This window comes from Notechis scutatus, chromosome 6 (genome assembly GCF_049901735.1).
Source record: "Notechis scutatus isolate UNSWTSFEM ecotype Mainland chromosome 6, rNotScu1.2, whole genome shotgun sequence".
Lineage (NCBI taxonomy): Eukaryota > Metazoa > Chordata > Lepidosauria > Squamata > Elapidae > Notechis > Notechis scutatus.
Window position 1 is genome coordinate 37,813,401 of NC_142014.1, and position 24,715 is coordinate 37,838,115.

At 37.3% G+C, this 24,715-nt stretch overlaps 2 protein-coding genes across 3 annotated transcripts in view; one reads left to right on the plus strand and one right to left on the minus strand.

The window, feature by feature from the left end:
* The window catches only part of ZFC3H1 (zinc finger C3H1-type containing), a 44,802-nt gene extending 35,894 nt beyond the window's left edge, over nt 1–8,908 (minus strand). The window contains exons 1-6 of the mRNA XM_026667721.2: nt 8,173–8,908; nt 6,014–6,424; nt 4,457–4,503; nt 3,538–3,736; nt 3,198–3,424; nt 602–725 (exon numbers count right to left, since the gene is read on the minus strand). Of these exons, the coding sequence (XP_026523506.2) occupies nt 602–725; nt 3,198–3,424; nt 3,538–3,736; nt 4,457–4,503; nt 6,014–6,424; nt 8,173–8,728 (1,564 nt within the window). The 5' untranslated portion in view covers nt 8,729–8,908. The remainder of the gene's footprint in view (nt 1–601; nt 726–3,197; nt 3,425–3,537; nt 3,737–4,456; nt 4,504–6,013; nt 6,425–8,172) is intronic.
* Nucleotides 8,909–8,925: 17 nt separating this feature from the next.
* Nucleotides 8,926–24,715, plus strand: part of TMEM19 (transmembrane protein 19) — a 38,969-nt gene continuing 23,179 nt past the window's right edge. Inside the window, exons 1-2 of one of the 2 annotated variants that reach the window (XM_087968000.1) lie at nt 8,926–9,025; nt 21,801–21,887. The gene's annotated coding sequence lies outside the window, so the exon portion shown is untranslated. Of the gene's footprint in view, nt 9,187–21,800; nt 21,888–24,715 lie in introns of both variants that reach the window. The other variant, XM_087967999.1, reaches the window with a different exon arrangement.

Consider the following 24,715-nt stretch of genomic DNA (forward strand, 5'->3'; position numbering starts at 1 on the left):
GCTCATAAATATACTGAACAGCATAGTCATATATTTTAATATATATCGTCTACAACAAACAGGAAAAAATGATGGCAAAAATAAAACTGCCAACAAAGATAAAACAGAATGAGTAAAGATGAATAGAGAGGCTAGAGTCTTGAACAAAAACACTTCTTATACTGTACAGCTTCATCAGTATATCCTTATAAAAACATTTCAGGGCAAGTTAAGCTAAGGAATACTTTTTCCCCAAATTTATGTATCAAATTGTGTTTCCTATTAAGTAATATATGGGGTTCAGGACATTTGTTATTTACCAGAAAAAAGAAACAAAAAGATAGATGGTTTATTTTTACCAACAAATCAAAATGTGATACAATTGTACCATTGTAGCATTTTTTTTACCTTCGCTTGACATTCTTCTTAACTTATTCATAATTTTTGTGTTTTGCATGACACTTGAGACAAGTGCAAAATTGTTGAGGCGTTCCGTTTTAATTTAAATCAACGAAACATTTCAGTAGTATTGCATGCAGGAACTAATAATTACATATAGAATTCAAATATAAAAAATGGCACTATTAGGAATAAAGCATAATCAGCTAAAATTAGCACTTACCAGGTGAGTTGGTTTCACTTTCTGTGTCCATAGCAACTTCATCATAATTATCATACTGATAAATTCCTCCCGCACTCTCAGTAGATTGCTTATCTAGGGACCTTCTCAAATCTTTATCTGAAGACTAGACAAAGTATATTTATTAACCATATGTGTACTTCAAACAATCAAATAGATTTGCCTTCTCGACTGCTAATAAAACTAACAAAATCTGCCTGCTTTACCACAAATTGCTTTCAGGAAAAAAGGTTATAACGGTGTTATGCAAATTGATTTTCTTCTCATACTTTTGCTTACAGCTCCCACAAGGTTTACTTATTGACAGGTAATCAGATTATAGACCAAAACGTCTGAAGGCGATTAGATTGCCAAATAACTTTGTACAGATAATCCTCACTTAAATAACTGTAACTGAGCCCAGAATTGCCATTGGAAATTGCAGTCATTAAATGAGATGCTCACATGACCATTATGCTCAACAACTGCAATCCCAGTTCTCCCAGTTGTGGTTGTTAAGCAGACAGAAAGAGCTGCTTGCCCATCTTTGTCAGGCAGCTCTTTTGCTTCGTGCATGGAAACTTCTTCCCTGGGCGGGCTGAATGAGGCCTGGATAGATTCAAGTCCTATTCACCTGCCCTGGGAAGGAGTTCGCTTCCATTCATAATGTGAAAGATCTGTCTGCCGAAGGAAGGCAGGTAGCTCTTTCGCTCTGTATGTGGAAGAAAACTCTTTCCCACAGCGACATGAACGAGGCTTGGATCTTTGGTTCAGCTTGTCAACACAGGAGTCATTCCCTTCCCTCATGTGCAGGACTCGGCTAGATTTTAAGAATGAAAGAGCTCCCTGTGAGATTGATTCAGCACCATGCAGGGCAGAGCTCTATGCCAAAGAGCTCATAACAATGATCTGCAATATTTTTGTAACATCCATTGGATATGCTGTATTCCCTTAATAACCACATGGTTTGCTTAAGAACCATGGTGACTTGCTTTACGACCATTATAAAAGTGGTTATAAAATTGAGTCATGTCAAATGGTGACCCAGTTAATAATTACCCTAATGTATGACCAAATGTTTTGTTCTAAATTGAGGACTACTTGTAATTCATGTCCTAGAAATAGGCAGCTTTCTGCGTAACCTCAGCCACTCCCTTCTTCTCTACCAAACACTGCTTCTCCAGGCCAAACTACATCTAATAGATTGGTAGGGCAAGTACGTAGCCCCTGTCCTAACAAGTGCCTCTGCAGAAGTACACACTGATTCTTTTTTAACAGGATTGCGACCCCACTAATGCCTTGAAAAACTTGTTAGAGAGAGAATACAGGCCTTTTGTATCTTGAAGACAAAGTCATGATTGTTAAAAATCAGCATAGCTTTGCCAAAAAATTATCATGTGAGATACATATTGTCTCCTTCTTTAAAAAAGTAACTACCTTAGTGAACAAAGAGAACACTTTGAAAATAATCTCTCATTTTCAGTAATAATTTACCTCCGTTTCTGACAGGTTTCTGCATGACATTCTCATGACAAGCTGTTAAAGTGAAATCTGGTATATTCAAAACTGTGTGGCTAACCATACCGATAGCATTAATGACTTTATCTTAAGTTGGAGAGCAGTAACTAGTGGAGTTTTTCAAGGCCATTATTATTTATTGATCTGGATAATGGGGTTGATAGATTGCTTATGAAATGTGCAGAAGAGGCATATTTCATGAGGTTGGGGTGAACTCTTACACTGGTCCTGCTAAACAAAGATTGGATCACAAAGATCCAATAAACTACGTATATATACTACATACATATTGAATAGAAGCAGACTTAGAATAAATCTAGGAAGAGGTGATGCTAACTTTCAATTTCACCCAGTCAAGGCTTTTATTCTCTGCAGCACTGAAAAATATGAAGTATCTCCATGTGTTATATACTTAGGATGCATTTCTTCAGAAGAAAATGTTACTTATAAAAGTACTAACACTATTTTTGATAATCAATTTAATTTTTTTTAAGAATGTTATTTACTGCAAAGCAATATACCAACTTAAAATTTTGATGCATAAAATGTTTCTTATTTACAATGTTATCTGAATCAGAAATTTGGACATCATACACCATTTGGATGGTTTGAGTCCTCAAGCATGCTCTTGTTATTAAGGGAATATGCTAAGTCTTCTGTATTAATCTTTTATTAATTGCTGGAGGTTTTTGTCATTGTTAACTTTGCATGCCTTCCAGAATCATTTTGAATTGGGCATTGTTACAAATTCAATAAATTAATTTTATCACCTACATCTCAAAATGTAAGGTATAAATTTCTATCTATCATGGCTACTACATATTCCCTATTTCTAATTTTCTTTTAACATTTTGGAGGCCATCAAAATACATATTTCTAGAAAAAGGATTTAAAAAAGAAGTATTTTAGCATCAATCGGATAGAAATTTGAGCCAATTAAAGATAAATGGCCTACAAAAATTTCCAAAAGTATGTATTTGAAAAAAGTACACAATACACAAGTTGTAATATTTTATATATCACCAACAATCATTTGTGCATTGTATTCCTTCGAAAAGGTAGCATGTATGTTAGTAAATACCTTGCTTCTTGACCTCATCTTTCCACCAACTAGCTTCATGAACCTATTATACTGCTCTTCTTGATTTGAGAGATCACGGATTTTTCTAATTTCCTCTTCCCTTTTTCTTCTTTCTTCCTCTTCATCCTGTTTCCATTGTTCTTCCTCCTTTTGACGTCTTTCTTGTTCCTTTTGTTGCTGTAATTTTTTCCATACCTTTGTCTGCTGTTTTCTTAGAGCCTGCTTAGCTTTAAAAGAAAATTACTTAACTACATTTTCTCAAAAAAAAACAACAACAACATAAAAAATCTACCAAGAATATATCTTGTGAAAACCACCATTTACTAGGTTAATTATTTACCTGCAGTACTTGGCTTTTTGACAGAATGAGATTTTGTACTGATTTTGCCTCTTTGCTGTATGGTTTTTGCTTTTGTTAGTTTTTCTTTGCTTTCTTTCATTACTTGCTGCTCTTTCTGCTGCCACTTTTTACTAGCAGACTGAAGAGCTAGTAGTCTTAGTTGTAACTCTGATACTTCTTGTTCTTCATCCAACAGTTTCTATTACAGGAATAAAATATTAAATAATCACTTTAATCCTTTAACCAATTGTAATATCTAACTGGGCAGAAACCCTGCCTTTTGCTGAAGTGGCTTATTATGTGAAAACTGGGGAATTAGGGAGAGTTGGTTCAATGTCAAGGTTCTGACTGACGAACCCAATCAAGCAAGCATTGTCGAGATATTCTGAACTCTGAATGCAAAACTTTACTGAATATATCATATTGGCGCAGATTGAAAGCAAAACAAACTCTAATTCCTGTGGATAATTATTAATTAAAGAATAGAATCTTCTCCCCTTATTAGTGCAAGTCACATTATCCAATTAGATGCCCAGGTATTGTTATGGAAACTGTCCAAGTCTTTGTTGAACATCTGGTTAGATGGCCTTGGTTCTCATGGGATGATTTCTTGCTGCCGCCTGGAAGTGATATTCCAAAGGTGGCTCTCTCTCGCCATTGTTGTGGCAAGCTGAAAAGTGGAAATGGCTGCGACAACAAAATCACACTTTGAAGTTGACAAGAACATTTTCACTGACAAGATAAACTCATTAAGCCCGGTTATAGTGCCAGAGATTTTTTTTTCTAACTTGGAACTTTGAAACATTTGTTAGGAATTACCCCATTAAATTCAACTGCACTTAGTTTCAAATTAAGATATACTGTAAAAATCTATGCTTTGCTAAAGCTCCTGATTTTAGTGGTGAAAGCAATGTTTTACCTTCTCTACTGCAGCATCAGAAGTATCAAGCTTTTGTTCTTTTTCATCTGTTGGGAAAAGAGATAACCCCATTTTTCTATTTATAATGGCAATAACATTCAAACAATTTGATTTAAAAATGTAGGAAAAAACATGGTAAGAGGAATGCTTAAGAGGAGACATGATACTAATCTTCTGATACATAAGGGGATGCCACAGAAAAGTGTAAGTACATTTATTTTCACTTCTTAGCACTTAAAGGAAAGATAAGAACCAATGGGTGAGCATGATAGGGGAGGAGAAGCGTGAGATCTTGACCTAACAACTGTGGTAGTGGCTTAATGATCATAACTGGGACTAGCAAAAATGCTATTGCTAAATGGTGCAGTCATGTGATGATTTGCATGACCACATCACTTAGCTATGAAAATTCTGGTCCTAATTAGGGTCATTAAGTGATGACTACTCATCTCCTAATTAATTCTGGGAGCCAACTTCAAATTTGAAAAATAACAGAATAGTAAAAGAATTCAGAAGGAAGGCTTCAAGTTCCTTTTCATCAGAATGAAGTTCAGTTGGAGAATAGCACCAAAGTAACACAACAGGTAGTCCTTGACATACAACCACAGTTGGGACCAGAATTTTTGTTGCTAAATTATGCAATCATCAAGAAAGTTATCCTTGATTTTAAGGCATTGACTTCGCTTGTTGGAAAACCCTAGGAAGTTTGTAAATGGCAATTACATAACTGTCGTATATACCAATTGTCAAGCACCTGAAATTTGATCATGTGACTGAGGCGATATTGCAATGGTCATAAATGCCAGAACTGGTCATAAGTAACTTTTTTGAACACTGTCATAACTTTGAATAGTTATTAAATGGATCGTCCTAAGTTGTGGATTTCCTGTTCTTTCAATGTAGCCAAGTAAACCTCATTCTCCTAACCATTGCTAAAAATTGTAATGATATTCAAAATATTTTTGCCTAGATGACAGAGAACTATGTCTGATAAAGCTTCATCAGGGTTGCAGGCTTTCCAATGGTATAATAGAAAAATGGATTACTGCCACCACAATAGAACATTCAGAAAAAACTATTCTTTTTCAATATATACTATCAATAAATAATACAGGAATGGGGAAAAAGAAAGTTTCATGATATGCATATAGCACATACCTCTAGTTAATTTTAACCTTTGCTATTGTTTTTATCAATTGAGATGTGTAAACCCAGCCAATTTGTTTAATTCAGTAAATCAAAGTTAAAATAACTCATACTTAGTTATGTGAATGCAGCAGCATACATCAAAGGAACTTTTAATTTGTAAGTTCTATGATTCATATTTAATATATTTTACTTCAACTATTGGCTTTTTAAAAATTGATAGCTTCCTTAATTCCAATAACCAGAAAACACAAATAACCTTAATAAATCAAAAGGTTCAATTTCCAAACATTATTTCTGGTAATAAAATTTAAACTTTTTCCAATGAGAAACATTTTTAAAAACTGAAGGAATCAAATTTCTGTTCATTTCAAACAGGTTACATATAATCAGAACTTTTTTTAAAATTACCTTCATTGGTATCCAGGTCATTTTTCTGTGAATGTTCTTTGATTCCATCTTTTGCTTTTTTCAACTTGCTCCTCTCAGCTAGTGTGGGCAGTTTTTGCCTAAGAGGTTTCAGTTCAAATGCCTGAAAGGTTAATACTTTATTCTCCTCAGGAGACACTTCATTTACAGCATCTTTTGTAATACTGACGTTTTCAATTGTTATTTGGTCCTGTGGACTGGCCACTTCACTGTTGCTTTGTTGCGCACTGTCATCTTTATTATTTAGAGCCAGTTTCTCATCTTTATTAATACATTCAAGTTCTAGTTGAATCTGTTTGTATTTCCACAAAAGATCCTCAAAACTCTCTTCAACCGAGTTATCATTTTTAGAAGAATTCTGCTTGCGAGATGGGGACTTTCCAAATGTTTTGGCTGATTCATTAATTAAAGAATTTATCTAGGATAAATTTGATACCATTACAATGAAGATATGGTAAATATTGAAATGCAATGTTCAGCATTAAGAGATTTTACTCCACACTCACACCATTAAATATTCTAAAATATTTTCAGAATTTAATAAAGAAAACATATATTGTACTTCTGAATTTATTCACCATCAATAAAATTTTGAGTAGCTTGTCATTGCACCTGATTCCTCTGTGGCACTTTAGATATAACTCCTGAAGATACTGCCACAATCAAGCTTGATCATTTCTCATCTGAAATATGTCTAACTTCAGTACACATCCCAAGTGATATTTTCTATGAATTTGGTCAAGTAATCAGATCTAAAAAGTACAACTGGACATAGTGTCAAAAATGATTCTACAACACAATAATACAAGTTTATCTCTTTCACAGCTTATTTTATTGTGTGTGAATTTTCTATATATGCAATCTTTCATTTTACTTTCCATTATTTATCATGTTATTTCCACTCTAATTAATGCAAATTTTGCTAAGTCAAACTTAGGCTTTTGATATTGATAAATATTGTCTATTCACTTTCAATTCTGATGTTATTTATACTTAATGGTTCAAATTTACACTTTTCAGTGGTTTTTTAAATATATTTAAAATGCAAAAATACAGGCCAAAATTTCATTCGACTCTATAGTTGCATGAATAAAATTACATAATTAAAACCAATCCAAACAAAAATACCACTTAAGTGATATATATTGAAGATATAAGTGATCATAGCAATGTTTGGCAATGATATTCAACATCAGCTCAAACTCATTAAATACGCCTTCAATGAAAAGGAAGATATAAAGTTTCTAGTCAAAAGCAGCAAAAATTATCAGAATTCTGTGTTAATATCTGACCCCAATTGGGTTAATGCAGGTGACATGCTCCACAATATATTCTTAGTAACACAGGCTTAGCAATGTAATTTGCAATATAATTCTTTTGTTTAGAAATCATATTAATATCAATATAGTATACAAGGTTGCATACTAAAGCTCCCTTTCCTATGTTCCTCCCAAACACCTGAACATTTATAAATACCATCCTAATCATATTAGAAGTAAAACACAAGACAATTGACGTTTTTTAAAAAAAGGTTAATGTACAATATCTGACAAGGCTCCCTAGCAATTAATGAAGATCACGTACTGAACTCTTCTAAAGCTGAATAAGTAAATGTGAAATTAAGTTCTAAATGTTTCAAAGCTCAATAACCAAACACAGCCAATTGAAAACAATGCATCTTTCCAATCTCTATTAATGTCCAATTTTTCAGCAGCTTTCGAACCAGTTCAAGTCTAGGAAAACATGCCCCCCTTCTGCAAGTATTTTTTAAACATTCATGTGTTTGCAACGTTTGCTGTTTCGAAAACAGCTTTCCCAACCTAGTGACGTCTAGATCTGTTGAGAGCACAATTCTCATTATTCTCGGCAAACCTCACCAACTCTACATTCAGATCTTCCATCACCTTCCGACTAGAAACAGCTCTGACCCTTTATGATGTCGTCACTGTAATCTCCACCCAACCTTGAGCAAGCCGAGACAGCAGGATTTCTCCCGAATTATCGCTTTGTATGAGCTAACCGACACCTATAATCAAGACTTAAACGAACCACGATAGCAAATCTAAGCTGCCTCATGCGTACCACCCCTTCCCTCGAGATAAAGCAGCCGCAGAAAGAGGCAACGATTATGGCAAGGATACATTTCCGAGGCGAAGGCTCCCTCCAGCCTTGGCTGCCACTGTATCCGCCACCTCCTCCCGAGGGCTTTCCAGGGGAATTGCCACCTCGGCTTCTGCCCCAGCGGCCTCCGCCCCGGTAGGCCCTGCCTCGAAAACGAAACCGGTCCAGCGCGTTGTGGCTGCGTTCCCAGAACGACAGTCTTGGGCCGGCGTCGGGGTGCGGGCCGGGTGGCAGCCGCGAGCACGACGAGGAAGGAGGCGGCTGGGGACGGAAAGGCTCCTTGAGCCGGTACCCGCCACCTCTGTCGTGCCCATGGACGTGTCCGAGTTCCGGGGGAGGCTGGTGGCGCAAATGAGGGAAGCGGCGAGAGGAGGACTGGAGGCTGTTTCGCAAGTCGGGAGGCGGCCTGCGTCGGGCGTAAGGACCCCGGGCGCCACTCCGGTCTCTGCCGCTGGGTTCAGGGGGTGCATCGTTATTGTCGTCGTCGCTGATTTCTCCGTCCTCCAGCTCCCCTTCCTCTTTCGGCGAGAGGTCGCTCGGGGTCTCCGCCTTCTCCTCAGCCCCAGAAGCCGCCATAGGAGTTACTCAGCACTAACTGGGCCGCAGACGCAGAAGAAAACGCCTCGGGCTGGCCCGCCCACAAACGTACCGCTCACTTTCGGTGCCTTTACAAGTGGCGCGATGGCCCAGTCAGACCCCAAACTTATACGCGCAACACCACCCTTCCCCTTTGCTCTCAAGACTCTCGCGAGACTTAGTTTTTTCTGCTCTTTCCCTTCCTCAAAGGAGAGCGGGGGGGAGAAGAGCATCACAAAGGGGGCAGCGAAATGCACGTTGGGAATTGTAGTCCCCCGCCGTCAGGAAATTCAGGAGGTCAGTCGCACTTCAACGAGGAACTGGGAAATAATAACGGTTCTCTAACGGCAATTGTTCCTGCTATAAAAATTATGAGGAAAAGAATGACGATCCAATAAAGCCTGCATAGAGCTTAATTTAGGCGTAGATGCAGAGCAAGACAGAACTCAGCTTTACCGGTGGGTTTTGTATAGTTCATAATTAACTTGTGGAATTCTCCGCTATAAAATGTGGAGATTATAGCTATCTTATAAGCTTTAAATATGAAGAGTGGCCTTATTAATATGAAGATGAAATCCCATAAGAACCTTTCAAAAAGTGGGTATGTTCAGTCTCCTTTGAAATCTAGACTCTAGAGAGAAAAACCAGGGGGAGAAGTTCCTCAAATATTTAAAGGGCTGTCACCTGAAGAAAAAAAGGTGTAGCTTTACTCTTAAGTGAGAGCTCCAGAAGATAGGACGAGAACCAACAGGTGCAGCAGAAGCGTTACCGAAGGCGATCCAAACTTGAAATGAGGAATACTATGACAGTTGTTAAACAGTTTCCTAGAGTTCAAGCATGATCCATCCCTGGAAAGAAATATTACAGAACCATGATTTGAGGATCTCATCTCAAATTCAGGAAGTTGGAGAAGACCATTGAGTTCCTTTCCAACCCTGTGAATCTAAATCATGAAGCCAATACTATAGTATAGAGTTTCATAAAGAACAATTGCTAGAAATAGCTGGATGCTAATACCTTGTCTGTGGGCTTTCCATATGCATTTGGTTAGTCACTGTGGAAAACGTGGATGCATAACCAGATGGACTTATTTGAGTGCTTCAGTTCATGATACAGCAGAAAAGTGGAATACTTTTAATTGCCCTCATAGCATCAGCAATGAGGCTAGTATGTAGTGATAACTTTCCTATGTTCCCTAGGATAAGTTCAGGAAAGTGATGATTCTTGTGGGTTGTTTCCACTCCTATTCAATATCTATTGTTGGAAAAATAATCACTTTCTTTAACAGGTGGACAAGTAAGAATGGGTAAATGTAATCAAGTGTAGATTTTTGAGTTTAGCCATCTATCAAGTTGCCAAACTAACAGGTTGTAAGTACAGAGAGGTATAAAATGATAAAGGACAGAGATGCCTTTCTGTTTGACACAACCACTTCTATATGTCTGAACCTCCTGTGATTGTTTTTGAACAGGAGCCTAGATCAATTTTGAAATTTTTCTAAACCCTAGACCAGGTTTGGGGGAAGGATGTAAGATGCCACAGAAGGAGCAATTGATAATAGCAAACTGTTCTTGATTAGCATTGCCAGGGAATAGCAACACCTGGAAATACCCTGTGGAATACAGGTAGTTGTTGAGGTAATTCCCCGTTAGGAGAATGATCGCATACAGGGAGACGTATTTGAGAGGAGTGTTTGAATAATACACACAGAGCACACAGATACACTGTACAGTAAATGTAGGTTTTTACTTCCAGAAAGGTTTAAGCAAAGTCCAAAATAAGCAGTCCAAAAGTCATTCACAGGTAAATCAGTCAGTTTTTCAATCCTGGGACAATCGAAATATCAAATTCCAGTGTCAAAAACAGTTCAGTATCAGACTTACATCAAATCCAGTAATATCAGTCAGTTAGAAAAAATGGAGGAACGGCAATACTTTCCAACAGAAGGAAACAGAGATGCTCACTCAGACACTCTCTTCTGAGACTAAGACTAAACAACCCAGGTTTCTGGCTCCATCTTATGGCTGTTTGAGAAACCACACCCAATTGCATGCTCTTGCATTCCCTTAAAGATATAGTACTAAAATCTTTATCCTGGTTTATATATTTCTAACCCAAATACCTGTTAGGTGACTTATATTCCTAACATTCTCCCCTTTTGGGTAAGATAATATATACAACCTTACATTCTAAGTCCATAATCTTCACAACACTCCTTATGCTTTATAGAGCCTTGGGCCTTTGTAAAATGATCTGCTATATTGTTTTCTGACATACAGTATTCTAGCTTAATCATCTTACTTTGCACACATTGTCTCACATTTAAATATCTTAGATCTGTGTGTTTCGTTCTTGTTTTAACAGCAATATTTGAAGCCATCTGTACTGCTGATTGGTTGTCTTCATAAACAACAATAGGATCTGTTACATCAATTCCCATATCAATCAATAATTGCTTATACAAAACAATCTGTACATAATAAAGACAAACATGAGAATTCAGCCTCCATTGTTGACAAACTTAGATGTTTCTGTCTAATAGACCTCCATCCAATCAATGCTTTTCCCAGTAATACAGCAGTACCCGATGTAGATTTTCGTGTATTTATGTCTGTAGCAAAACTTGCATCAGCATATGCAGTTAAATTCAGTTCATCTTTTGGCTCCAAATACAATGCATAGTGCATTGTTTGTTTTAGATATCTTAACACACGTTTAGCAGCTTGCCAGTGCCTTTCAGTGGCTCAGCATTAAATCTCGCTAATCTCGCTAACTGTATGCAATATCTGGCCTTGACCAATTACTGAGATAAGATAAACTACCAATCAAAGACTGATAAATGTTTTTATCAAAAATAGGACTTTGTACATCAGTATGGCTAAACTCCTGGCTCATTGGTGTCTTAGCCGGTTTACAAAGTTCCATTTTAAAACTTTTTAGTAATTGGTTAATTTTATCTGCCTGTGAGATCTTGTATCCTCCCCTAGTTCTATCTATCTTTAAACCAAGATATTGTTTGATTTCTCCTAATTATTTTATCTTAAATTTCTTTTCCAATAGTGAAATTATCTCAGTAGCTTCTTGTTCAGTTTTGGTGATTAATGCTATGTCATCAGTAAATAATAGCAATAATTAAATTATACCATTAGTTTCCTTTTTAAACAAACATGGATCAGCCATGCCAGCTACAAAGCCTATTTTAGTTAATTCTTTAACTATACATTGGTTCCACTCATATCCTGATTGCTTCAAACCATAAAGACTCTTTTTCAATTTCCAGCAATCATTATTATCAGTATTATCATTTTTGAGACCTAAAGGTTTCTTTATAGTGTGTTGCAATGGTGCATGCAGATATGCTGTCTCTACATCCAAATGATTTACAATGTATTTCTCTTTAGCTGCCCACGCTAATGCCGCTCTTAATGTAGTAGCCTTCAGACTAGGTGCAAACACCTCATCATAGTCATTTGCTGTCTGATTGAACCCTTGTGCTACTAACCTGGCTTTATGGGTAACAGTCCCATCTACACCTGTCTTTAGCTTATATATTCATTTACATCCTATGGCATGTTTACCTGGTGGTAACTTAACATTTTCGTATTCCTCCAGTCTTTTTAATGATTCCAGTTCCTTATCCATTGCTTTCTGCCAAGGAGCCTGATCCTTAGCAGGATACATTTTCAGTTCACTATAATTACTTGGAACTGTATTCACTTGGCATACAACACTAGCCTGATATTTATCAGGTGTTCATGTTACTAGGGTTGAACGTCTTGGTAATACAGGGCTTACTGGTGGACTTTCCTGTGCCACCTGCTCCTGTTCTTCTACCTCTTCCTGTGCCTGTTCTACTACTTCCTCCTGTTCTTCCTCTTTAATGTCTATTTGGGGTTTACTGATTTTATCTTTGGGGACTATTTGGGTGTCAATAATAATATCATTGCTGGATTCCTGTTCCAGTTTATCCCACCCAACTTGCTCTAGAAATTTTGCATTAGCACTGCAATAAACATGAGCTGTGCCTTGATCCCAAAATCTAAATGATCTATGGTTGGCCTCATAACCCACAAAAAATAACTTCTTAGCTCTATGTTGCCCTTTCAGTCTTACTTGTGAGGGAATATGCACCCATGCTGGAGCTCCAAATGTGTAGGTAACTTAAATTTGGCTTTCTGCTATGCCAACAAGTGAATGGTAATTGTCCAGTTGTTGTATTTACTACATTGTTTAAAACATGATTGCTACACATTATGGCTTCACCCCACAGTGTTTCAGGTAAACCTGAATCAGATAACATAGTGCAAGCCATGGCTTGTAATGTTTGCCCTCTTTGTTCTACAAATGAGTGATGTTGTGGTCTGTAAGGTGCAGAACGTTTATGCTCAACACCAGCTAATTTCAACATAGTTTGGAATCTTTTGTTAACAAACTCAGTCCCATTATCAGTAACTAAAGTAATTACTTTACTTTTCATTTTTCTCTCAGCAAACTTTAGCCAGTTAAAGAAATGTTGGAATGTTTCTGTTTTGTTTTTCATAAGATAGCAGAAACCATATCGTGAGTAATGGTCCATAATACTCAAAATATAACAGGCACCTCCTAAACTTGGTTTTTTAGGACCAATTATGTCAGCAAAAACAACCTCTAAAGGTTCTTTGGTCTTAAACCCATTAAGTCTGTTTGCTGGAGTAACCTTACTCTTTTCTTGACTACAAGCATTACAGTGTAAATACTTGCTACAAGGTTTCAATTTTACTCCCTCTGACAATTCAACAGTTTGTTTGAGCATTTTGAAATTAATGTGCCCTAGAGGTCTATGTAGTAAATGTATACATTCATCATGTGGCTTAACATTGTTATAAACTGAGTTAGCCATCTTCAACTGATCATCATGTATTACATATAAATCATTCTTTAAAGTAGCAGTGATACTTTTACCCTCTTTCTCTATTATACAGCTATCTCCCCTAAAAGTTATTACATAACCAAGATTAATTAAAGCCCTTACTGATAACAAATTAAATTTCAGTTTAGGTACATATAACATAGTTAAATGTTCGTTTATACAAGAACAATATGCAGTACCTTCACCTGATGCTTTAATCTTCCATCCATTTGCCAATGATACATGTTGTTTACTTGTGGACAACTTTACAAACCTGTTTCTATCTTTAGTAATGCACTGTGATGCTCCACTATCAACAACCCACAAATCATGGTCTACAGTTGAATTGCTAGACATAGCTAAACTAACATTGTTTTTGGCCTTCTGGTGTTTGCCAGTATTCTGCTGTTTTCCCTTCTTACAGAATTTAGCTATATGTGCTCTAGCCCCACAAGAAAAACATTTCCTAACATTATAGGCAGTTGAAGACAAATCCTCTTCTTGTGGTTGTTCCTTCCTCAGTTGGTCCCTATCCAGCCGTCTTCTTGCTTCTTCTAGCAACCTTCCAGTTATGTCAGTCAATGTCAGTTTATCTCTGGGCAGTACTTCTAGTGAAGATACATAATCATCATAACTTTCATCCAATGAGGAAAGAATGATATAAACTTGATGCAGCTCTGAAAATATCAGTTCTTTTTCATGTAGCTCTTGAAAAGTTCTTTTCATGAAGTTTAAACGAGCTAACATATCTCCACCTTTCAGAAGACATGCTCTAAACAGTTTACGTGTAAGATGTATGTGTGCACCTACACTGTCACAAACATAAATCCTCTTCAAATTCTCCCAACACTTAGCAGCAGACTCTTCTCCACGAATATGGACTAGCTGCTGGTCACTCAGTGTTAGTCCAATTATACAAAGAGCTCGTTCGTTGTTCTGTTTAAAGTCAGCAAGCTTCTTGGCATCATCCAAATTAGCTGGATCCCAAGCATTTACATCCGGTGGGTCTTGAACTACATTCCATAAACCTTCTTTACGCAGAAGTAGACTGCACTTCATAGACCAGGAAACATAGTTTGTTCCATCCAACCAGGTTATCAGTGATAGACATGTTCAAGTGACTTGTGCCATCTTTATCAGGATAGTAACCCACAATTAAACAGTAAACAGCTGTCTGTATACAGTACTGTGCGCTCACACTAACTCTCAGTTATCTGAGCCTGGTATGGCCTGGGCCCATAACCAGTGTTGAGGTAATTCCCCGTTAGGAGAATGATCGCATACAGGGAGATGTATTTGAGAGGAGTGTTTGAATAATACACACAGAGCACACAGATACACTGTACAGTAAATGTAGGTTTTTACTTCCAGAAAGGTTTAAGCAAAGTCCAAAATAAGCAGTCCAAAAGTCATTCACAGGTAAATCAGTCAGTTTTTCAATCCAGGGATAATCGAAATATCAAAAACAGTGTCAAAAACAGTTGAGTATCAGACTTACATCAAATCCAGTAATATCAGTCAATTAGGAAAAATGGAGGAACGGCAATACTTTCCAACAGAAGGAAACAGAGATACTCACTCAGACACACTCTCTTCTGAGACTAAGACTAAACAACCCAGGTTTCTGGCTCCATCTTATGGCTGTTTGAGAAACCACACCCAATTGAATGCTCTTGCATTCCCTTAAAGATATAGTAGTAAAATGTTTATCCTGGTTTATATATTTCTAACCCAAATGCCTGTTAGGTGACTTATATTCCTAACATTAGTCCTTAAGTTACAACCATAATGGAGCTTGTCCATTAGGATCAGAAATCAGGTCAAATATTAAATGAACTGCCTCAAGTAATGACCAGCCATCCCTGCTCTCCCCAATGCATTTGTTGAACACACAGATCAATAAGTGGAGCATGGGATACCTCAGGGTGGGAGAGATCCTGGGAGGCTTAATGCAGGCACAAGGCTACCTGCCTTGGACCTCCCAAAGCCTCCCTCACCATGAGATACCCCATACTGCATTTACCATTTTTTTGGTAACTTGCACACATGACCACCACATAGCTGACTGACTTGCTCACAACAAACAATGGGGAAGGAAAAGATGGAGTGTGCCTGCCTTTCCTGATTCTGCTTATGCCCTTCTGGTACAAAAAAGAGATGAGTTTCCTAGCCTTTCAGAACTATAATTTCAATATTTGCATATCTTCAGAAAGTTTTACCCTCTCCCCCCCCAACTCCACATTTCTTCAATAAAGAAAACAAAAAAGCTGGGATTGAGAGACTCTAACTTTCTCCCCACCCCCCACATTAGATGTTAAAATAAAATCTCCACCTCTGCCCTCCAATCTCTATCCCATTTAACAGCTTAATTTGCTAAATATACTGCATACCTGGAAAGATGGTGGCAACACCTGTAAGTTACTTGACCCAGGCTGAAGAGCATGGGAAAGGGATGAAGTAAGGAAAGAAAGGGATGAAGTAAGGAAAGAAGATTGCATTCCCACTCACACTAGTAATACTATTGCTAAATTTGCAGATGATACAACAGTGGTGGGACTTAATGGGGGGGGGATGAGTCTGCCTACCCAGATGACGTGGACTAGTTGCTTTCGTGGTGTGGAGGCAATAACTTGGTCCTCAACACCAATAAGACCAACGACCTTATAGTGGATTATTGAAGGAACAGATCAGACATCCAGCCTTTGCTTATCAATGGAGACAGAATGGAGCAAGTGGCCAGTTTTAAGTTTCTCGGTGTTACCCTAAAAGAGGACCTGACCTGGGGTTCCCACATTGCAGCCCTGGTCAAAAGGGCCCAGCAGAGATTATACTACCTGAGACTTCTCAGAAAACAACAACTGAATGAAAAACTGCTGGTGACCTTCTACTGCTGCACCATAGAGAGCATTTTAACATACTGCACCTCTGTATGGTTTGCCAATTGCACAGTGGCAGATAGGAAAGCACTCCAAAGGGTTAATGTCATTGCCCAGAAGATAATTGGTTACCCTCTCCCCTCTTTGGAAGAGCTTTATAGCTCCTGCTGCCTTAAGAAAGCTCAAAACATTCTCAAAGATCCATCTCATCCTGGGAACCCTTTTTTTTGAACTATTACCATCTGGCAGATGGTATAGAATAATAAAAACAAGGACAAATAGGCTGAAAAACAGCTTCTATCCCAGGGCAGTAGCTCTTTTGAATTGTGCTGTATAGTGCAGTGTTGGTGTGGTGGCAGGGGTTTCCGGTTCAATGTGTGAAGGGTGAAGAATGTGTGTTTGTGTTTGTTGTCATGGTCATAATGTGCACTGAAGATGGTGTTTGATTTCGTTGTACGAGGTGCAATGACAATAAAGTAAACTAAAACTAATATCTTTCTGCAGCAGGCTGAGTCATAAAAGCAGTCACAAAACTTTTTGCAAGGACTCAGCTTTTGTCCTGTTTGCTGCACGTGTTGTATTCTAGCTGACTAAATTTTTTGAGCTGCATTTTTTCTTCAACTCCTCAAGGCAAAAAGCTGCATTAGGGTCATAGGAGGATACTTTAGGATTACTTCCCATAAAATACAAATATACAATTTCTATCAGTTTGAAGGCATGGTGAAGATAAGGCATGGCACTGCTCCATTGCATCACTCAAAACCTTAAAAACAATATCAAATGCTTGGCTTCACTTAATTTTGGGTGGGCTCAAAAAGTAATAAAAGTTTACAGACAGGGATGGAAAATAATGTCTGACAGTAACAAATACCTACACCCATCTTATTCAGCATCATTTCAGAAATTACATAGATAATTTTAATATCTAGAATGTTGCAGGAGAGCATAAAGAGGTTTCAAAGAGACGGACAGCAAGACAAACTTAGACATTTAGAATATGGTTTCTAAGAAAAAAATTAGACCAATAAAAATACCAGGTAAAAGGACTCAAGGACTCAGATAACAATACTGTTTAATGTTCAATATGCAAAACAAATATCTAGGATGTGGTCAGCAACTGGAGGGAATGGGTGAATGCGTCACTAGAAAATTTTCTCACAATGTTTTTTTAATTTATGTTTAGTACTTCCTCTTTTATGTATTCTGCTGTCATTATCAAATGTAGTATTTTTAATTTTATATTTCACTATTTGAACAATAACACTCAGAACTATTTTTTATGAGGAGGGTGGTCATATACAGTAAATGTGATAGACAGACAAACAGACATCCTTAAAATAAGAAACTGGAGAGACACACCAAACTCCCACATTGAATTACCATACTAGTAGACTTTCCTCTTGTCCCCTTGAGTTACATGTGGGCCAAGGACGTACACTTTTAGTACCATTCCAATGCATTTGTGCAATTTTATATGAATCATTTAAAATTACTTTGGTATAGGATTGGGGTAATAATTAACAAAACAGGTGTAGATCATGCCAGCTCTCCAGCTTTAATTGAACCATCATTCTCTACAACTCCAGCCAGTATGGTAAAGAATGTCATACGTTCTAATTCATCCATAACCCGAGTCACACGGGTAGTCATTCCATGCTGTGAAAGATTTAGGATGAATAACATTAATTCATTAAAAAAATTCTCCACAATATTGGAATGAGACCTCATTCCAGAGGACAGGCACCGTGATAGAGACTGTGCTTCCATGGTTCTTAGAGGGTATTATTTAATGGGAGATAGGTGGTTTCTCAAGTAACCAGGACCTATGCCATGAAAGATTTTATAGATAACAGCCAGCACTTGAATAGCACCCACATGCAAACCTACGAGTACACATTACAAACTAAAGATGCTACATGGATATCCTAAGGCCTGCCTGCTCTGCTACATTTTGAACCAACTGAAGTTTCCAAATGGTCTTCTAGGTGTGACCAAGACATGAATGATGTCTCTTCTGATCTACAAAAGGGTACAACTGCCACACCAGATGAATCTGTACAAACAGCCATCACTTTCTTGGCCATAGCTGTTATCTGCTCATCAAACAGGAGATGTGAGTCCAAGAAGGCCTGTTGGTTGTACACTATCTTAAGTGCAATCCTATCCAAAAGGCAGAGGTGGAATATCCCTAGGTCTGGGTGGCCCAAATACCAAAAATGTCCCAGTTTTTGTAGAACTGAGTTGGAGACAGTTCCTACCCATCCATCAACTACAGATCAATCACTTTCTCAGAAACCATCCCCCAAAAGGGAAATCTAGATGATAATTATTGAAAGCAGATGAGTTCAAGAATGGATCTTAAATGGGAGGATCCATCTTTCATGACAGGTGGTACTATTCCCTCTGTTAAGGAAGCTGAGAAAACAGCATGAACATAACTGCAGGTTGCCTCCTTGCTGATTTCACAACTCAAGATGGACCTGGATCCAGAAACTGGTGGCCAGGTTAGCAGCAGAGAGACTCTCCAGGGAGGGATGACAACAGTGATTTGAAAGGTAATCAAAAGTGACATGTCCATGGCAATCTGGCACCACGTCCAGATTCTGTATTAATCCTGCCATGACAAAAACAACCACTATGCAGGCCATTAGTAACTTGGGTTAGGCCACAAATTCCTAAGTACTCAAGTAACTAAAGCACTTGGGTGGCAAAATAAAATTTCAATGACCAACAGCCTTGCCAATCTGGCAACAAATCCAGCAGCTCAGGCAGAGATGCTATGGGCAGCAGGGAGAGTGGTATAGTATCAGCAATCCCAGATGTTTCCCTAAGCCCAACTTCAGCACCTCACATCCGGTTATATGTGAAGCAAAGCCCTTGAAAGCTTGTAACAACTCACAAATGGCAATAGTCACTCCTCCTCTGGGCTGTTAGCAGGTACAGAACTTGAAACCTGGGTAGACGTATTTCCTAGCGGTGCACTGATAACATTGACAGATAACAACTAGCAACAACACAGAACCTGGCTCTCCTTCCCAGTTTTAATTTACTTTAATGAAACATGGAACTACCATTTTTTATATATAATGTATTTTCTATTTCAAAATGAAACGTTAAAATACAAAGTAACATAAAGGAAAAGGAAACTGAGTAATTGAGTGACAAAAATTATACATCAAATAACACAAAACAATCTCTGGCTTTTTCAGATATTAACAATATTAATAGTCAACATACTAAGAAAACAGTATTCATAAAATATCCTCTTAATTTCATCTAAAAGTAAATTATGAAATATAAACATCTTTATAACACTACAATATTTCTCTAGTCAGATGCAATCTAATGTTTAAATCCCAAAGTCAAAAGTTGATTCCTTATCTTGTAAGAAATCTAACAATGGCCTCCAGGTCACATGACATTTAGTGAAATTATTGTCTCTAAGCAAGCAGTCAATCTCAGGCTACCTCCATTAATTTTAATCCATTCTTCCATTGTCGGTATATATTCTTCTTCCCATCTTTGGGCATATAACAATCTTGTTGCCAATGTCACATATAAAAACAAAGTCCCATGTTTTTTCTCCATGTGTTTGTCTGCATTCTTTCAAGTTTGCTAGTCCTATTTTTTTAATACAGCTTTAGCAATCCTTCAAAATAGTATTGATACTTTCTGTGAAAGGAAAGTCTAATGCTCTTCAAAAATCATTAAATCTGTGCTGGTCAGAAGCCTATCAAAGTCTTGGAAACACTATAGAAAGTATCAGTCAGATATTATTTCCAAAGATAGTTCTGCAAAAGCCAAGTGTCTTGCATCTCCTGCAGAACAAATGGCATGAATATGGAGGTCAATTCATATACACCACAAAGGCAATGACTGCAGAAAGCCAAAGTGCCTATAGATACTGTGCAGATTCCAACTTCAGTATTGATGAAGTATGCAAAATTATGTATATAGCACAAACTGTTTAGTAGAAGAGGTAAAACACTACTTTAAAACTAGACTAGCTAGGATGACTTTAAAGTGTCTCAAGAAGTTGATATAAAGACAATGACACAAGGACATAGTGGAAAACAGCACTTATTGGGCATGTTCATGTCATGAATAAGGAGGTGTGAAAGCAACCTTGAATTTTTCCTGCTTGATTGGGCAACTTAAAACCATTGCATCTAAAGACTAAATATATACATGCTTACTTGTTAGTACATTGAAATTCATGCAAATTATTTTTGAATAAACACAATGTAAATTTCCCTTGTCTTTATTCAGCTACAGAAATAAACCAGTAACAATTCTTAGAACTGAACTTCTCATAAATCTTTTGGATTTTTGTCTATGTTAGATTAAAAGTTATCTTAATTAATGGATTCTAGTTTTGTTTCTAGTTTTGTGCTGAATTTTATGAATAATTTTATTTTAATTTTTCTAAAATAGAAGAACTTTCCCTATAATTTTAAAAATGATTTTAAAAAAGTAGTGATTTTATGTTTCAAATTATACATAATGTCCTAGTTACTGTTTGCAGTGGAAGTGCCTTAAATCAGGAAAACAGGCGCTCTCAATGTCATTGGATGTCCATATAGAAATTGAGATCAAACAGCATCTGGAGTGCCATAGATTCTCAGTCCTTGTTTTGAATGATTTTGTACATGAAAACTGTCTTTTTTGAATTGGGTTTGTTTTGTTTTTTAAATAATAATTATAATTTTACATCTTAGTACATTAACTAAGATATATCACATTTGCTCAGCCATGTGACTGAATGAAAAACAGCAATTATGTATTATTTAATGATCTATATCTGCAATTCTATGTATTTAGATGCAGTAATAAAACCTATGTGATACATCAAACTACTGCACCTGAATTAAGTGTGGCTTACTTTTGAAAAAATATTCAGAGTATAGAATGTGCCTTGTATGGTAGATCCTCCAGAAAATGTATAGAATTGGGTTATACAGACATGAACCGATGACAGTGGATAGTTCAGAATTCTTTTTCCAATAAAATGTGCCAATAAAATATGCTGGGTGGATCTCCAATTTCACAAGAGGAGAATGATGGAATAAATTATAGACATTAATTTGATGTGAAGCCTACATGTTAGGGCACACCCTCTTTCTTCTTCCAGTGCTGTTTTGTCTTTTAAGGAAGTGAGTCATGGGAGCGAGCCTAAATTCTTTCACATAAATGAAAGAATGTGAAACAAATTTAAAGTGGGTGAAAGGGAAATGCAGGTCATTTTTTCTATTTGATTAGAAATGATTGTTATTGATAACTTACTATGACACATTTAACATTTTCCCAGGATTCCCGGTGGTGTTTTTGAGATACATATTTCACTTGCATTCCATAGTTCTTGGATTTCAAAGCTGTGCAAGATTCTCGGTAGCAGGTAAGTGATATAAGTCTTGCTATTCTATGTATTTATTTCTTCTATTTCGACCTATGTTTTACATTTTTCTTTCTTCCTGTACCACCGTGAGAAAATTCTACAAACTGTTCTAGCACAAATGAGGCATGTTTTCTTAATATAACTAGTGCAGTTAATATGCTGACATGTATAGATGAGTCATGAATGTATAGGTATTTGCACAATAGTCTCATTGCATTTAAGAGAATTTTATCCAATGAATTCTAAATTAAATATTGGATTTCTATACATATCTCTTCAGAAGCTGTATTGAAATCAGCAAGGCTTACTTGCCAAGTAATTGGGTAGATATTTTTATTTGTTTTTACTTTAATTATTAGTAACATTTAACATTATTTCACACAATATTTAATATGTTTCTTTCTCACATTTGATGTGTGCTATATTTCTCATGTGTGTATAGTCAATATGCTTATCAATTAACAAATACTATTATGAAAAAATGAGAAATAGAATGGAAAAGAAATAATAAAGGAAAATAGAATTGGAGATAAAATGTGATGCTGCTGAAGCTAGTGATAGAAATAGTAGCTTGCAACATAAATATATGCAATTGTAGAAAAGTGGTCTAAGATACTGCCCAAAATTGTTATTAAACTGTCAGTAGTAGTGATGCAAGAGAATATAATCCACTAGCTTCCTAGGGAAAACAACTAAGAGGAACAACTCCCTAGGTTCTTTTCTGGTTCACATTGCATCTGGTACTTGCTGATCAACATCAGCTTGATTATTGCGGAGACTCTTTAGAAGGTAAGCTTTGCATCAGACATTTAGATGATTTGTTTAGGAATAGGCTTTAAACTGTAACTGTTTATTAACTTTGCATTTTTCTTGAACAGCTTTTTAGATTAATTATTTAATCTTTTAGATTATGTGGACCTTTGAGTCTTGGGTCTTAGTCTGTTTGTCCTGTTTGATCTCAAAATATTTTATTGTTGGAAATGGAATCTTAAATGTTCTCGTCCCATCTTCAAGAGGAGTCATTGCATGATTTTGATGTAGTATTTGGATATCTGTTAATATCTTTACAAGATATTTTATTTATCTTGGTTTCCTAGTTTTAATTTTAGGGTATTGTATTATTTTAAAAAAGTATTTGGTTTAGGGGAATGTTATGTTGATTTTTAAAAAATATAATTCTTAGGCCAGAATTTATTACAAATTTAGTTTTTCTTATTGACAGGTTTCAACAAAGCCTGTGACAGTAATGTACGTGTTAATGTGTCTGGCCAGAGGAGGCAAAAAGTTCAGGAACAGTTTTGAAGTTCTGTGATAATACCGATATATGTAAGCTTAATATAGGCAACCCAACATGTGATCGGAAAGAGGAGTCAAGTCCATAAGAAGAAGAAAGATTATGTACATAAAGCAACTGTTGAGTCAATAGTAATAGGATAATTGCCAAACAACAGTGATTAACTGCTATCAGAAATTTAATACTTTCAAGAAAAAATATGAGTACTTTTGATATTCAAGAACTGAGTTTTTCAGGTCAAACCTGGGATTAATCTGATGGCATCCCAATAAATAGACAGAAAGGATGTTTACTGTCTTGAGTTAACCAAAAATATTTTTAAAAGGCAGATTAAAATTATAATAATAAAGGACTAGTGGATAAAATGTCAAATCCAGTCTAAACATCTGACTGTGAGACGAACCATAATGTTACATTATATACATTACATTACATTACTTGTGTGTGTGTGTGTGTGTGTGTGTGTGTGTGTGTGTGATCTTCCTTAGTGAGGCACTGCCTTGTTGTCATTATGGGGTTTGTATGCTCTGAGAAAGATGACAGCTGTGCCAGAGGTTCAGCCATATTGGACAGGTCTCATCTGAGCCATATAAAGAATCTCTCCCTAAACAACATGGTGAAATGTAATTTACAGAAACCCATTAACTGAGTCAACAAAGACCATGCTACCACGTTTCCCTGAAAATATGACCTAGCCTGAAAACAAGCCCTAGCCTGATTTTCCACGCCTGCGCCCAATATAAGTCCTACCCCAAAAATAAGCCCTGGTTAAGTCCCACCCACCATCTGGTTGTACAAGGTGGGGCAAGGCGCAGGTATAAAAATCAAGCTGGGGAGGATGGAGCTGCCTCATGTGCCCTGCAGCTACTTACCTCAGGACTGCTGCAGCCAGGCCTCCCATGCCCCAACACCTGTCGTGCCACTCCCCATCTTCTGCAGCTGCTTGTGGTCACTTGTGGCCAGATGCTGTGAGGTACATTGCGCTGGTGCCGCCCCAAGTGGCAGAACGCTGCAAGGGTCATTGCGCTGATACCGCTATGAGTGGCAGGACGGCATGAAACTCATCATGCTAGTGCTGCCGCGAGCAGGAGGACACTGCAAGGCTTGCTGTGCTGGTGCTGCCACGAATTGCGCCAGTGCGACAAACCTGGTGGCATTCTGCCACTCACAGTGGCATCAGCACAACAAGTCTTGTGGCATCCTGCTGCTTGTCATGCCATGAGTGGCAGCAAGCAGCCGCAGAAGAAGTCGGGCAGCAGTGTAACAGGTGTCAGGGTGTGGGAGGTGTGGCTGTGGTGGTCCTAAGGTAAGGGGGTAAGACATCCCCTGAAAATAAGACATGGTGCTTATTTTGGTGCCAAAAAGAAAATAAGACAGAGTCTCATTTTGGGGGAAATACAGTATATGTTGGAGTTCCTGAACATATGGTGAAAAATGGCTTACAGGACTTAGGACTGCTAGTTGAGCAACTGGGACCAGCAGCTGCAAGACACTCCAAATGAAACAGTTTTTTTTTTCTTTTAATGACCCTGAA